The following is a 16,238-nucleotide window of genomic DNA, read 5'->3' on the forward strand; positions in this document are numbered from 1 at the left end:
TTAGGGGTCATATTATTTTGGATTTTTGTACTAACCTCATCTCGAGGTTACGTGGGTGTCACCTGTGGAATAAAGAAAAAAACTACCACACAAAGTGTAAGTTTCATTATGTTATTTTTTTTTTCCTCCCTATGGAAGGGATTATAACACTTGAAAGGCAATTGAATATAATACTATAGTTCGATTAAAAAATATGGCGCTACCAATTTTTAATGTGCATCTTCTCTTACGAGAATATTTTTAAAGGCATTCAAAACATTATTGTGTGTATTGGAGTTCGTTAATAAGCACTATGCTTGACATGGTCGCCATTAGAAGAGATTTGAGAAGTTTGTTAAAGATATATGTTGGTTAGTGGTTTCATTATTTAGCCCTTTCAGCACGGTTAATAACATCCTAATATTTTTTAATAAAGACATATATTTATGTTTTTCCTCGTAAGCTGAAAGAAATGTTATATGTGATATGAATATTCTTATCTTGACCTAGATAGAATCAGTTATAAATTAATTTACATATGTATTTTTTGAGTTGATTCATATTTCAATTTGTTTTTTGTATGATATAAATAGGCCTGTTGGGTGCTCCATATAAATACCAATAATTTCTCTCATTCTCTTTACTTCTACTCTATTTTATTAATCTTAGCTATATATTTCACAACAATTTATCAACACTACTCTCTACCATTTAGATGGTATAGGCCTAAGGTAGAAGACCTTAGTGAGCAAGACTAATTGTATTAGATAATTATATTTAGATATATCCTGAAGAGACCATTGTAGCATTGATTCTTGCAGTGGTTGAAGATTATTATAAATACTAGTCAAGGCGAAAAATTGTTTAAAATATGACTTGTATTAATAATATATTCTTCAATCATTCCCGGTGAAAGTTGAAGATAATATATATGAAGCAATATAGAGATAATGTTTCTAATATTTTAATCCTCAAATATCTAAGTTTTATAAATAATTTAGATTGGTCTAGTAGTTAACTCACTAGTTCGCTTAAGCAAATATCAGAGATTCGAATCTCACGTGCTATGATCCACCATGAAAAACAAAAATGTCTACGTTCTGTCGCTAGAATTGTTTCTTTAGTACGCATCATTTGGCTATAAATAGGAGCTAAAGTGAAACCCTCAATGCACCAAGCAAAGCAACAAAGCAATCCAAAGTTTCGGTATAACTTGTAAGTGAGATTCTACTTGTAACGTAGTAAGTGTAATATTATAGAATTTGGTAAAATTTTAAGTGATATAAGCGATATAAACTAAGATTTGATTATATTCTCTAAAACTTACTAGGTATTGCAAATCGTATTATAAACTAAGTGTAATACACCATATTGTAATTACCATTGAATATATTAAATATCATTTCAGAGTGTTAGCGCAAGATATTTTGCTTCCTTTCTTCCTGAACTTGTTTTATTGGTATATTAAATCTATGATTCTTCACGTAAATTATTTACCTCATTTCCACTCTTGACTGCTCCCTATTCCCTAACAGTAACAACTATAGCTTCAAAGTTAAGTAGCTCGTGTCATTCCTACCATAAGAATCACAGGTCTATCGGACAAGTTTAGAACCTTTCGTAGTTTCATGGCATGACCGGAATAAGAGACGTGTTCTTTTTTGTTTTCCCTTGTGTATATCGAACCTACTTATTGTTTTCCTACTATTGAATAGAGGGTATGGAGTTATGGTATTCAATCATTCAAGTCCTACTTTTATCAGAGAGTAGAAAGTAAGTCAACTTAGTAAACGAAGAAGAATGAATAGTCTATAGAAAACAACTATTAGCGGGCTAGTCAAGCACGATTTAAGTTACATCTACACTGAGCAATTACATTGATACCGATTAAATAGTTAAAAGAAAATTCATGAATTACAATTTAATTAAAAAGAACAAGAAAAATGCATAATACAATCATTGAGACTTTGAGAGAGTCACCTTACACAGTTGCAAACATGTGTTTCATATCTCACACCTTCCATTGCTCAAATTCTTCACAGCTTAACATGAAAGAGCTTGCGTTTCGATGTCCGCCACCTCCAAATTCCTAAACAGAGAGACCAAAAGCACATTAGCTACAAGTTTGAGTCCTACAGCAAGTAACATGAACAAACCTGGTAAAAGAATAATTAACCTGTGAGATTGGCGTTGTATCTTCATTTTCCACACTTCTCAGGCTTATTTTAAACTTGTGATCATTTTCAAGCTCTGGTACTTTATATACAATAGCTCCGATACCCCTAAAATTAGAAGTGGATCACAAACATGAGATATGAATTATCGAAAACAGTAAAGTAATGACATTTATTTTGGGTCGACACAAGATAACGAGAATATGGAATTATATAAACTTGCGAAACACGTTTCAGATCCTGCAATCAGTTCTATAATTTCCTAACCATCAAGAATGTAGGCTGAATAACAGAATCATACTACTTCTATTCTTTGTGTTTGTGGTTAGAATGTTGAACTCAAAGAACAAACCATGACATTATCCTCAAGTCACTATGCTTCTTAAGGGTGTATTTGTTGAAAGGAAAAGGGTTTGAAGTATAAACACATGTGAGAGTTAAGAGTACAAACAGAGTGAATCTTCCTATCTTACAACCTCTATAATAGTTTTTTTATGTCTCTGGGGGAAAAACATGCGAGTTCGTGGATTAACCACTTACACCAAAACCTCTTCATGCCCACAAAAAACTCATTCTATCTACTTTATCAGTTATACCTTATGCCACATGCAAAATTACCACCTTCAATTACAGATATCCTCTTTTGCCTCAATCGTGCCTTCACATGTCTTGCACCCTATCCTCTCTTTGCAATTGAGTTCCTATTAATACTTCTCAGATTTCTACAGAACCATAAACTTTGCCTTCCCTAACTTCTTTCTGTCACCTCCACACATCCCACTCCCTTCGGCATGGCCATCAAGAGGACAAGGTGCGGCAAGGCATTTCACAGAACCAGTTATGGTTCATCAACTCATTGATTTCTCAAACCAACTCATCTAGCATGAAATCTGAGCCACTTTTACATTCCATTAATTTTGTTGGGGAGAGAATAGATAGTCATTTAACCTAGTATCTCAAAGCCAATTTCAAGTTTATAATTTTCATATTCCAATCAGGTTTATGTTTGTCAAAAAATAACTCTATTTCTCAACTTCCAAGTGTGTCATGTAACAATAAAATACAGACAAGCCATAAAACCTCTACACTATTTGCTGCAACTATAATATACTTAGGATAGGAACAACCAAAAATGAAATGAACGAACCTCAACTTCATTTTTTGGCTTTTAATAGCTAGTTGATGTCCCAATTCACTCCTTAACTCTGAAAGTGTTGTATCTGCATCAACAGCCTCCAATTACATAAAGATAAAGGTGTTGTTAGCAACAAGATTTTCATAACCTTTTGCCATCTCCTTTTGAAGAAGCAAAAGAAAACCTATAAGCAAATCTACAAAGCTTATATCCAGATACCAGGGAAAAAGAAAGATACCAGCACCCAACTTCACAGTACAAATTAATAGACTTGGGAGCAACATGAAGTAATTCGCAAATGTAAGTGCTGAAAAGGAAACATACCAGGCAACAACCAAATGCACCATTACCGAGGGCAATCTCATATGACTTGGAAATACAATCATCCATTAGTTTTTGTTTGTGTGATAAGCTCTTCATGCCTTGACTAATAACACAATCCAAGTCCAAGGAAAGCAACTGCCATTATTCAGAAAAAATAAAATAAAATAAAAATAAAATTTTGTCACTTCTTTCAAACATCCAGTAGTCTCATTTATATCATATATTAATTGTTCAATAAAGATATTTTTTGTGCTTCAGTTTTAACCCCAAATCCCATCAATTCAATGTAGCAAAACAGACGTGCTTTGATAACATTAGCATATAGCCAATTTTAAGGAACTGAATTTATATCAGAGTTTAATTGAATTCCAAACTTCTGAAAAACAAGTTTGAATTATCCACGTCTTCACTGAACTTGCACACAAATTTTAAGTTAAAAGAAAGGATAACATCTTCATGCAAATAGAAACTTATCAAACAAAACAAAACCCAACATGCATAATAACTGAGACAACACAGACTGCAAAAAGAAACTTGCTGAAGTTAGGAAAGAAAATGTAATCATTACTTGATCAAACATGGAAGGGTTTTTTCTAACATCAAACTCAATGTTCAAATCCTTCAATCCACTGCTAAAAGCTTTGCTGTTATGCAGTTTCCACCTCCAAAGGTCCCCATCTTCAATGTAGCGAAAGAGTTGGCGAACACGCTCAAATTCATCGAGCACAGACTGGTGCTTAACAGCATCATGATTCATAAGCTTCTCTTTGAAGTAATCCAAGGCGATAGTAGCCCCACTCCTCTCCATATCAATCACTTTATCAGCATTCTCAGCCCCCAAATTCTCACTCCCTAGCCTCTCAAGTGCAGTTTTGTGATGGTCCAAAACGATCACTCTACATACAATTCGATACACTCACGTCAAATTAAAATCACAAGCATACTATTGAAGAGAGGAGTTAGTACCTTTGAACTTTGGCGGAGATATCTTGAAGAAAGTGAGGAGGGCCAACGAAATCGAGAAGGTAGAGATGGGAGATTTGAGTGAGAGGAAGATCGTGGGGGGTGAGAGGGCGGTAGACGGTGTTGGGGAAGAAGAGTGAAGGGAGACAAGTTGCCTTGAAATAGAGGTGTGCCGCCAGAGCAGCAAAAGCACCGTCCGGACATGGGTAGTGGTAAAGTATTGCTGCTGCTGCCATTCTTGAGCTTCTTGCGGTTGCAGTTCCAGAATCTATTAATTAGTTATTAAATATCTACAATCAACATCAACATTTAAAATCTAAAAACACTTTTGATTCATAATCCTAGTCAAACTCTGCTTCGCTTTAAAATTAAAATTAGATTGCTTTTATTCATTTTTTACAAAAGAAGATTATAGGTGATTTGGGCCTTTGGGCTACCAAAACACACGAATTAAATCAATAGAAGAATATAATTGATTTAATTAAAACTATCTGGCTTACTCGAATTATTTTTACCATTTATTTTTTTTAGAATTAATACTCAATTTGGTGCTCAAACTCCATGAAAATTTTAATTTAGTTCTTAAAATTTTAATTATTTTATTTTAGTCTCCAGATTTTGTAAACGTTTTAAAAAACAATTTCCGATATAAAAATGTTAATGAAAAGATGGCATCAACAATCAAATGCCATACTGAAATTTGTAAAACGAGGCGATTTTAGTTTTGGCGTTCAAATAACTTAAAAAGGATTCTGGATCACTTGTTTTAGGAAGAAAAGTTTTAATTTTTTTTACTATTTGAGTGTCAAAACAAAACAACGTCGTTTTACAGAGTTCAACGTGATATCTGGCTATCTACATCAATATTCTGTTAACATTTGTGCGTCATAAATTATGTCAGGGAATAACATGAGTCATATTCACAAAATTTAAATACTAAATAAAGGCCATTAAAATTTCAGAGACTAAATTAAGACTCGTATGCAAATTAAAGAACTAAAATTGAGTATTATCTCTAAGATTATACTAACTTTTTGTTAATATTCAAAATTTAGTCATTTTAACAAAAATAAACTTGAATCTAAATAACCAAGTTAACAGAGATATACAAAAACTAAGCATTATAACTATAATTAAGTTAAATTATAGTATTTGAAAAAAGGAAATTATAATTTAATTTAATTTAATAAGAGTAGGAAAAGTCAAATTTTGTAAAAGATTTGTCTAGAGATGTTAAAACATATTAGTTTTGTTTTTAAAATTACATTTTTTCGTAAAATAATTTTACTTTTTCTTTTTGGAAAGTAATTGAAGTCATTTTTTTAAATGTACTTTAGTCTATTGAAAATAAATATTAGACTATTCCCTTGTGGTATATATACAAATTTTTTTGGCATTCAAGTCTAATAAAGTTGGTCCAAATTCAACAAAAACCAATTTTAGAATACAAAATCTGTAAACATGCGCTTGTGCAACTGTTCACTAGCGCGAACATTAATATAAAAAACGCTTCGTCTCTCTCGATCAAAACGGAAACAAAAAAATTTCAAATGACACTCAAAATCTCTCAAAATCTTTTCCAAAACTGAAGGAAAATTCGAAGTTATGTTCCAAATCTTCACCAAGAAACATAGAAAGAGAAGACGAAACGTTATTCAAGATACTTAATCATGAAATAGATCAAAGCATAAATCTCAAATAAAGTAAAACACTTAGATTAATAATTCATAAAAAGATGAACAGAGCTCCTAATTTAAACAAAAGAGATTAGTTGCTCATGGTCAAAACAAGAAATTGTAAAGTATGGTATAAAAAATGGTTCCCCCTTTGTCCGTGGAAAAGGACTTATTTAAAACCTAAACAATAAACTAGAATTCAAATTCAAACTAAATCAAAATAGAACCAAATCTAATTTAAATAAAAACTTTTCTTAATAACTCTTAATTAGCTAGTGATCTTCAATTGAACTTCAGAACTTGGTGTCTTGCTTTGTTGAAATCATGGGCTTGCAATTTCAATCTTGGGCCAACAAAATACTTGAAGTTGGAAAGATTAATGAAGGATTGTGAAGTCCTTGGATGATAGCCTAAGCCATGCGTTATACGCAAGGGAAGCAAGTAGAACGATGACTTGAGAAGTGGCCACTGGAGGTGTTCCAAGCCCATGCGTTATATGCATGGTGTCTCGAGTATAATGCATGGTATCTCAAGTCTAATGGTGCGGAATTTAAAGTACACAAACTAACCGGCAAGTGCACCAGGTCGTACCAAGTAGTACCTCAGGTGAATGAGGGTCGATCCCACGAGAATTGATGGATCAAGCAAGAATGGTCAAGTGATTTGTTTGTTAGACAAACAGAAAATCATGTATTGAGAGTTCAAACACATTAACAGTAAATTCAAAATATTAGAAAACAAGCAGTAAATTGAGGTGAAATAATATATGGAGAAACAGTTAAGACTTCAGAGTTATCTATTTTTCGGATTGACTTTTCTTACTAACTATTTTAATCATGCAAGATTTAATTCATGGCAAACTATATGTGACTAAACCCTAATTTCTTAGACCTTTTTAGTCTCCTCTAAAATTTATCAACCGCCAATTCCTTGGTCACTTGATTCCAATCAAAGGGTGAAGTTCAATTCTAGTTTATATGCCACAGAAATCCTAATTACCCAAATATAAGAGGATTATATGTCACGTATCCCGTTAAGTCCAAATAATTAGAAATTTAGGAGAAACTATTTTCAAGCTATTATTCAAGTAAAGAGCTTTTCCAAGTTATACAAGAACTCAATTAGAACAAGGGTCATACTTTCGTTCCACCCAAATTCATAAGATGAAGAACGAAAATAATTCTTAAAATTGAAATTAGTACATGAACTAAAATAGAAAAATAATAGTATCAATCCATACAATAGACAGAGCTCCTAACCTTAACAGTGGAGGTTTAGTTGCTCATGGTTCAGAGAGAAAACTAGGATTCTCTAAAACTGTAAATTTCGGAATCAGGTCAAAGAGAAGAGAAGAGCCCGAAGAGCTGATTCTTTTTTCCTTTTATATCTAATCCTAATTAATGTAAATTATAATTTCTAAAACTAAATAATATCTTTTCCTATTTTCAAATAAAAATTAAGCTTAATCAGAATAAATAGGAGATTGCGTGCTAGGTTTGAGGAGAGCTGGGGACCACTTGAATCATTAATAACCCACGCCCAACTTGAGAGTGAGCTGCGCCTTACTTGGACATTTGTTGCGCCTTAGTTGGAATGTGGGCAGCAAAGAATGGCATGGAAGGCTTGACATTGGTGCCTTACTTGAGGGAATCATGCGGCTAACTTGAGTGAGTCACACCTATGTTGCGTATTGTTGTTATGCATTGCGCCTAACTTGAGTAGGCGCAGCCTAGGCAGAACTCCTTGGACGCTTTTCTTTCATCCTGTTGCCTAACTTGAGGAATGAGGAATCTCAAGTTAGGCGCCACCTTGGCTGCTTTAGATTGATGGCTTTAGTTGATCTTGGCGCCTAACTTGAGAATTCTCAAGTTAGGTGCCACCCTTGCTGACTTGGTGAAGAAGAAGTATGGACTATTATACATCGTTAGAAAGCTTTGGAAGTTAGCTTTCCAATGCCACTGGAATCACATCAATTGGACCTCTGTAGCTCGAGTGACGCGTTCTTCTTTTTTCTGCGAAAACTCCATCAAATCCAGCTGAATGCCACCTAAAATAAATAGAATTGCACACGACTCAAAGCAGCATCCATAGTGGCTAAAAGATAATTAATTCTTGATTAAACTCAATAAATTGAATGCAAATTCACTAGAAAAAGATAGAAAATATGCTCACACATCATATAATGCAAGGTTAGAGGCTTGCTACTAGAAGTGCAATTTGCTTATGCGTTGTACATACGAGGAGACAAGTAGAATGCATGGTGCCATGCGTTATATGCATGGTTCTCAAGTAGTACGCATGGTTTGGCTTTGGCTTCTGGAGATGCTTCTTGGCTTGTGCGTATATACGCATGGTCCATGCATTATACGTTTGGCTTTCTTGGCACTCCAGGGGCTTCAATAATTTTGCATGCATTGAACTCATGATGCTATGCGTTGTACGCATGATGCTTTGCTTGGTTCAAGAGCTCCTCTACTTGCTCCCTCCATGCCTTGCTCTTTAGTGCTATGGTTGCTTGCTTCTTCCGATACTTGTTCTTGCTAGATTTCTTTCAAAATCTCCTATAACAAAAGAACTCAAAGCAACTCCAAAAAATATTGATTAAAGCACAAAAAATCTTAATTATAACAAGAAAATCACTAACTTTATTCAAGAAAATAATAAATAAAACAACTAAAGATGCTTATGCATCAAGAGAAAATTGAGCAAAAAGTCCAAAAATCACCTTCCAGGGTCACGCATACGTCGGGCGTGTGTATGGAGGGCTCGGAGGACGCTTGGCGGAAGGAGGAAGAAAGGAGGGTCCGCTGGGAATGTAGAAGTGGCCGTCAGGCGTGCAGGAGGCCTTGGGAAGGTCCGTTGGGCATGTGTCACATCCGCCGGGTGTAGGAGCGGTCCGCTGGGCGTGAGGGATGTCTGCCGGGTGTGTGTCCTTGCGTGCTTTGGCTCCATTTCTTCTCTTTCTTAGGGCTTAGTTTTATTTCTTAGGCCACGCTTTTTATGTACTTGTGTTTTCTTTGTGAAAAATATATGATTCTTGCTTGTTTTTGAGCCAAAGACTCCTAAAAATACAGAAACACTATCTCAGCTCTAAATATTTTATTATTTATGAAATTCTATTAGAAAACATAAGAAATTCGATTAAAACCTTAGAAAATGAATGAAAAAGAACCTTAAAAATTGCTTAAGATGACATGTCATCAGTGCAATTGGTTTTTTCGTCCTGCATTTGGTGTAATTAGGCCATAGATTATTTCTACAGTGATTCTATTGTCATTTTGTGCATGTTTGAGTGATTTGCATCTTTTGAACTAAGTTTGTGGCAAGTAATCACTATGTACTTTCGGTGCTTTTTAACTGAATTGAGGTACAATTGGTCGGTGCTTTTGTCCTGTATTTAGTGTAATTAGGCTATAGAATATTGTTGTAGTGCTTCTGGTTTTATATTGTACATAGTTAACTGATTTTGATGAGTTAAATATTGTGTTTAACCTAATTCTTTATTCCTTACAGAAAAAACGATAATAAAAAAAGTTGTTGAGAAGAGCACTGCAAAAAAGAAGACAACAGTATATAAAGTAAGTATATATATGTTAAAACAACTTCATTTTTGTTGTATAAATATAGTTATCTAACATAATTTTTATTTATTTATAGAAAACTCATGATTTAATGTGCTCAACAAGATCCATATCTGAAATATTTAGCAAGATGACCGATGAAAAGAAAGCTATCATCGAATAATTGGGATTTGGTGTGATGAAACATATCCCGGGATTGAATGTGACCCATAAACTGCTGAGAGAACTAGCCAATTCCTTTGATTTATATAATAGCTCCCTGGACACATGGTACGTGAAAACCCTGAAAATTAATAAATAATTAACTAATAAATTAATTATGAGCCTAATAAATTAGAAAATTAAATTTTATAATTTGAAGAAGTAAGAATATTTAAAATGCGTATTAAAACACTAATTTTAAATATTTTGGCCTGAAATTAGGTCAACAGACCGAACTGGTTGAACCAGACTCATATTGGGCCCAAGGCCCAACATATATATACAAGGTTCAGCCACTCTTCCCCTACATTATACAAGTTCACACTAAGAACGGGGAAGAGGAGCAAAACCTAACTCCCATTCCAAATCCAATCTTCAATCATACATATCTCTCAATCTGGAATTCCGATCGTCGCACCGTTTATGGTCACGTAACCGTCTTGCCGAGATCTTCAAACCCATCTGAACAAAGTGGTAAGAAATTTGAATTTCTCACCCAGTTCTTCACTCCCTTCAATTTCATGATTTTTGGTACATGGGTATTGAGAATTGTATAATTTTAATGGTTTAGGGGTACTCTAGTGCGAGATATAGCTAGGTTTCATCCAAGTGCTCAGTGGGTAAGGTGAAGAATCACTAAACCTTTGTTAATTAGTGAACTAGTGAACCCTTGTGTTGATTATATTGAAATTATGTGAAATTAGATTGAATTTCATGTTGATTTGGAGTTAAATTGGTGAACTGGGACAAAATTCTAGTGGTTGAAGCTTGTTAAGTTGATTTAGAGACTTTGAAAACTTGTGGACGAGAGGTTTTCTGGTGTTTTGTGGCTTAGGGAAGAACCAACCAAGGTATGATTTTGGTTTCTTATAGATAATATATAATGGTGCGTAAAAATTTAGGCTAGTTTCCATAAGATAGGCTTGAATATTTTGAATAGTTGGATTTGATGGAATTAATGTGTGTGTGTGTGTGTGTGTGTGTGTGTGTATGTGATGAGGATTGATAAGTAGGAGACTAATATTTGGGGATGTATGTGAATGTTTGGGATTGGTTTTGGTTGTGAATGGTTTGGTTTGTAATGAGAATTTTGAAAAACTAGAGGATTCGTAACTTTTGGTAAAAACTGATTTTTGACCAACTTCAGCAGGCCATAACTTGGCTTCCGAACCCCTAAATCTTGTGAAACTTGTTTTGAATCAAAATTGGATCTTTATAACGTTTGAAGAACAAATTGAAAATGATTTTTTACAAAAAAGTTATGCACGTTGAAAGTTTAGTATAAAAAACTAATTTTCTAAACTTAACAGCTTTTTGGCAAAATTGATATGGTTGCGTACGGGACAGTGTCACGCACACGCGAGTATTGGGCTATGGCAACACACTCGCGTATGCAGAAGAAGGTTGTGTATGCGACAATGTCATTTTTACACTGATGCGTATGTGGTATGTATCATGCGTACGCGAGACTCTTTCTCTGCCCACTATTCTTGCGTATGCAGACAGTGGATGCATATGCAAAACTGTCTTTTTACAAATTCTTATGTACGCGACAAGTGGCTCATATACTCATGACCCCTGTTTTGAGTTTTCAACCATTCCTCTAGCTTTCTAAACCTTTGTAACCCCTATCTAAGGTCCGATAGCTAGTGTCAGGCTTAGGAAAGAAAGTAAGGGAGTTAGGTTGACATTGAAGGAGATTGGTGAAGTTCAATATTAAATTAATGAAGCATGGGTAAAGTGATATGAGATATGAATAAGGATGATGATGATATTGATGAATTGTTATAATGATATTGATGAATGATATGGATGATATGAAAGATCCATCTGGCATTACATTATATTATTTGAGACACGAGTTTCCTTCAGTAGATGCAGTGGCTTGCCACCACTCACTCCAGGTTGAGACTCGATACTCTGTTGATCCTCCGTCGCAAGATGTGACCGGGTACTTTAACTCCTCGAATTCTCCCAATGAGATGATAAATGATTGATGATATATATATGCATAGACTCTTGGGATGCGCGCACAGGGACTATCCAGGGTTCGCTACCAGACATGTCGGGTTTGGCTGGATAACCAACAGATGAGACTTATCGGCCATAGGACAGACATACATCATATACACTTGTATTTTTGTTTGAGTATGAATTTGTTTTTGCTTGTCTATTTACTTAACTGTAATTAACTGCTACCTGATCTATTGTTGTATCTGCTATCTATACCTATGTTTTTCTTGTCTGTTTTGCCTGGGTTTGTTTCTGAGAGATCCCTCTGGCAGGTGAATGAGGCGCTGAGGATTGTTCTACTTGGTGAATAGGAGGTTTGAAGAGGACAGAAAATGAAGAGTTAGATTAAAATCCTTAAACATAGTCACCATAATTCTGGTTTAGTGAAAACTGTAAGATTTGATATGGGTTATTGGAGTTTTTGGAATACCTCTGGCTTTTCGGGACATTATCTATTATCTATATGGGCACTTTTACCATACTGGAAACCCCTAATTCTCATTCCGTACATATTCTATTGTTTCTCAGATGCAGGACATGAAGCACCTCGCTGAGCATGCTAGAGGCTCTGCTGAAGCGAAGATCTACTTGGGACTTTATATTTTGTATTTTGCATTTTGTATATGTATATATATATGTAGTATTCTTCATTTTATGTAGAACTTATATTTATTCCCTCTTAGAGGTTGACTTGGAGAAACCAGATTTATATTTTGTATTTTGGTATACTCTGGTCGGCTTTTACTTCGTAGGTCGAATCTAGGGCTTGTTATATGTATCTTTGGAACTCTATACTCGTTGTATTTTATCCTTTTCATGTGTTGTTATCTATCCCTTCTACGATTAACCGTTTCGAGTGTGATGCGACTTTCGAGTTCTGTTTTGCTTAACTCTTTCTTCAAGGCTCCTAGTTAAATTTCTTTTAATATATGCCTATGTACGTATTTTTACTTTTAGAGGTCGTAATACTCCACCACCTCTGATTTATGAACTTAAGCGTAAAGCTCTGCATGATAAGGTGTTACATTATGGTATCAGAGCAGTTCGTTCCTATAAAGCCTGAGGGATGGACTGACTATGCTTCTGAGCATACACTGGGTGTGTGTATATGCTATTTAGGATTATCTAACTGATAAATATAACATACTTGTTCATGAGTATGCAATTGGGACTTTGAAGCACTAGACTTAAGATAGAGTCTGATCACCTTGATATCAATTGTTTGGTGTGAACAGGAACCAAATGACGACTCGTAGATGCAGACGTGGTCGAGGAAGAGGTCGGAAAGATAATGAGCGACCCGAAACGACCAATAACAATTACCCGCTGAACTTCATGATAGCATTAGAGAACATGGCTGCTGTTATACAGGCTACGACTGAGGTATTGGGCCAATAAGCTAATAATGGGAATGGCGGTAACGGTGGTAATGTACCAATGACCTTAGCAACTTTCTTGAAGGTGAATCCACCTGTTTTCTGAGGAACCAAGAATCATACTGAAGTGGACAATTGGTTTCAAGCAATGGAAAGGGCTTTACAGGCTCAACACATGCTTGAGGATCAGCATGTCAAATTCGCCACTCATCAGCTGATGGGAGAAGCACAGTATTGGTGGCAGGGAGTTCACCACCTGTTGCAGCAGGGCAATGCTGTAATATCTTGGGATACTTTCCAATCTGAATTCTATAAGAAGCATTTTTCCAACTCAGTTAGAGTGGCGAAAGAGCTTGAGTTACTGCAGTTGAAGTAAGGTTCTATGACTGTAGCATAATATACTAGCAAGTTTGAAGAACTTTGTCAGTTCTCCAAAGTTTATAGGGGTGCTCCAGAAGACTACGAAGAATGGAATGTATAAAGTATGAAGGTGGACTACGGAACGATATTCTAAGTGCCGTGAGCCAATGGAGGTAAGAACCTTCTCTGAGTTGGTGAATAAGAGTAGGGTTGTTGAGGATTGTGCGAGGAAGGCCACGATGGGCAAAGGTGATCACCGAGCTTTCTTTAGGAGGGATCAAGGAAGAAATTTTGCGCTGAGAAGCTGGAATTTCAAGAAAGGTGACTACGTTCCATAATCTCACCCGAATCAGAAGAACTTTTGGAGGTTCGACAACAACAACAACCAAGGAGAGGAAAGAGAAAGCAAGCTCAGGTTTCTTGATAAACCTCCATTTTATGGTTTATCTTATGCTAATTTAGGGTGGTTTTATCAACTATTCACACACTTATTCCTTGAAATTGTCATGTTTTTGTGATTCCTTTGTAATTGAGCTTGAATGATAAAAGTATGCTTTTTTATGCTTAAATAGGTTGATTTTATTTCACTATTTCATTCCATTGGTGCCGTGATGTGTGCGTTCAAGTATTTCAGGTTATACAGATAAAAAATGACATGGAAAGTGAAAAGGAAGCATGCTAGAATGAGGAATCATGAAGAAAAGTGGAGCTTTGGACTTATGCTATTTCGCATACGCAAGCATTATAGCTGCGTACGTGACCGAGTCATGCACCTTCGCGTACGCAAGCACTCTGGCTGCGTATGCGACATTGTTCGAGCGTCCTCGCGTACGCGAGCATACTGCCCATGTACGCGAGTTGATAAAAACGTGCCTCATTAATGAGAGCACGTGACTCGCGATTTCAGGGGGTTTTGGACCCCTTTTCAAACTCAATTTGGTGTCAACTGAAGAGAAAAGGATAGGGGATCAACAAGAAACAACATTCACAATAGGATTTGAGAGAGTTTTTGACATAATTTCATGTTTATATTTTTCTAGAGAGAGAAACTCTCACTTCTCTCTAGGGTTTAGTTTATTTTGATCATCTTTTGTTTGAATCTCTGAATTGATCTTGTTAATTCTACTTCTATTATCTTAATTTTAATTTCTTTAGTTCTAATTCTCCTTAGTTCTTTTGCTAATGTTATGTTTCTCTCTTCTCCTTAGTTTCTTTTATTTCTCATTTTTGTGAACCTTGTCAATTTTGAATTCAATTTAATGCATTGATGTTTTCTATATTTTATGATTGTAGTTTAGTTGATATTATTGAATATTGTTTGTTGGTAGCATTAATTTCTAGTTGATTTTGTAATTTTCCTATGTCTCTAACTAGTGCCCACCAAGTATTTGACAAAATATTTTTATTAGTTATGGAGTAGTTTTCTTTACTCTTGGCCTAGGTAAAGGAGATTGAGTGACCTTGAGTCATTAGGTCTAATTGAATTGATGATTTTGGGGCCCCTGTTGATCAAATTGATATCCGTTAACACTATCCTACTACTAAGTTAATTAGTAGCTAGGTTGGAACTTATGGTTGATGTTGATTAAGCTTATTTGACTTACTTCAAGCCTAGAGGTAAACTTAATAGGTTTGGCCTCTCTCGATTGTCAATATATGGTTGTTAGACTAGGATAGTGACCTCAATTCTCATACCTAGCCAAGGGTTCTTTTGCATTCATATTTGAAAACACCAAAAACTTCAATTGTTTAATTCTTGCTTTAGTTGCTTTTAGTAGTTTAATTAGTTCTATAACAGAATTAGATTCATATCTCGTCTTGTTAAATTGCTACTCACTTAGATATTGCTTGCTTGTTTAGATTTAGTTTCTTGTTAGTTAAGTTTCTTGCATGCTAAGTTTATTAGTTTAATTTTGTGCTTATGACTTTCAACCCCGGAATTCTAACCAACTTTAATTCACACGCTTGCCCATTCTCTTGAGGATGGCCCAGGAGTAATACTCTCGGTTATTTTTAGTGGGTTAAACTTGTGATAACCAATCTAAACTTTGATTGAGAGTTAATTGTCGATTTAGGACTATACTTTGACGTGATCTCTATTGATAAATTCTAGACCGACGATTACCGCCCCATCATTCCTCCTAACAACTTGACTTGCAGGAGATATGGGGGTTACCATTTGAACACTTCGTGCATAGCTGATTTGGGTTTGTTCTATTACTGTGGTGGAGCCGGGCATATGTCGTGGACTTGTCCGGAGAAGAAGAACCAAGAGGCTGGGAGAGTTCAGCAGCGAGGTCGAGTTTTCACTATGACAGCGGATGGTGCTACTATGTCTGACATACTGATTAGAGGTAAATGTAAAATCGGTAACAAAATTTTGACTGCTTTGTTTGATACTGGGGCATCACATTCATTCATATCATTTGAGAAAGCTAGTGAATTAGGATTGAAAA

The 16,238-nt window shown here is 35.3% G+C and overlaps 1 protein-coding gene across 1 annotated transcript; it reads right to left on the reverse strand.

The window, feature by feature from the left end:
- On the reverse strand, positions 1,754 to 4,921 carry LOC107644056. Its single transcript, XM_016347840.2, has 6 exons — positions 4,579 to 4,921; positions 4,181 to 4,508; positions 3,613 to 3,747; positions 3,301 to 3,386; positions 2,156 to 2,261; positions 1,754 to 2,068 (listed from the first exon to the last, which is right to left on the reverse strand). The coding sequence occupies exons 1-6, from the start codon at positions 4,809 to 4,811 to the stop codon at positions 1,991 to 1,993; spliced, it is 966 nt and encodes a 321-aa protein (XP_016203326.1). The 5' UTR covers positions 4,812 to 4,921; the 3' UTR covers positions 1,754 to 1,990.

The sequence above is a fragment of the Arachis ipaensis genome, chromosome B05 (genome assembly GCF_000816755.2).
Source record: "Arachis ipaensis cultivar K30076 chromosome B05, Araip1.1, whole genome shotgun sequence".
In the NCBI taxonomy this organism is placed as follows: Eukaryota; Viridiplantae; Streptophyta; class Magnoliopsida; order Fabales; family Fabaceae; genus Arachis; species Arachis ipaensis.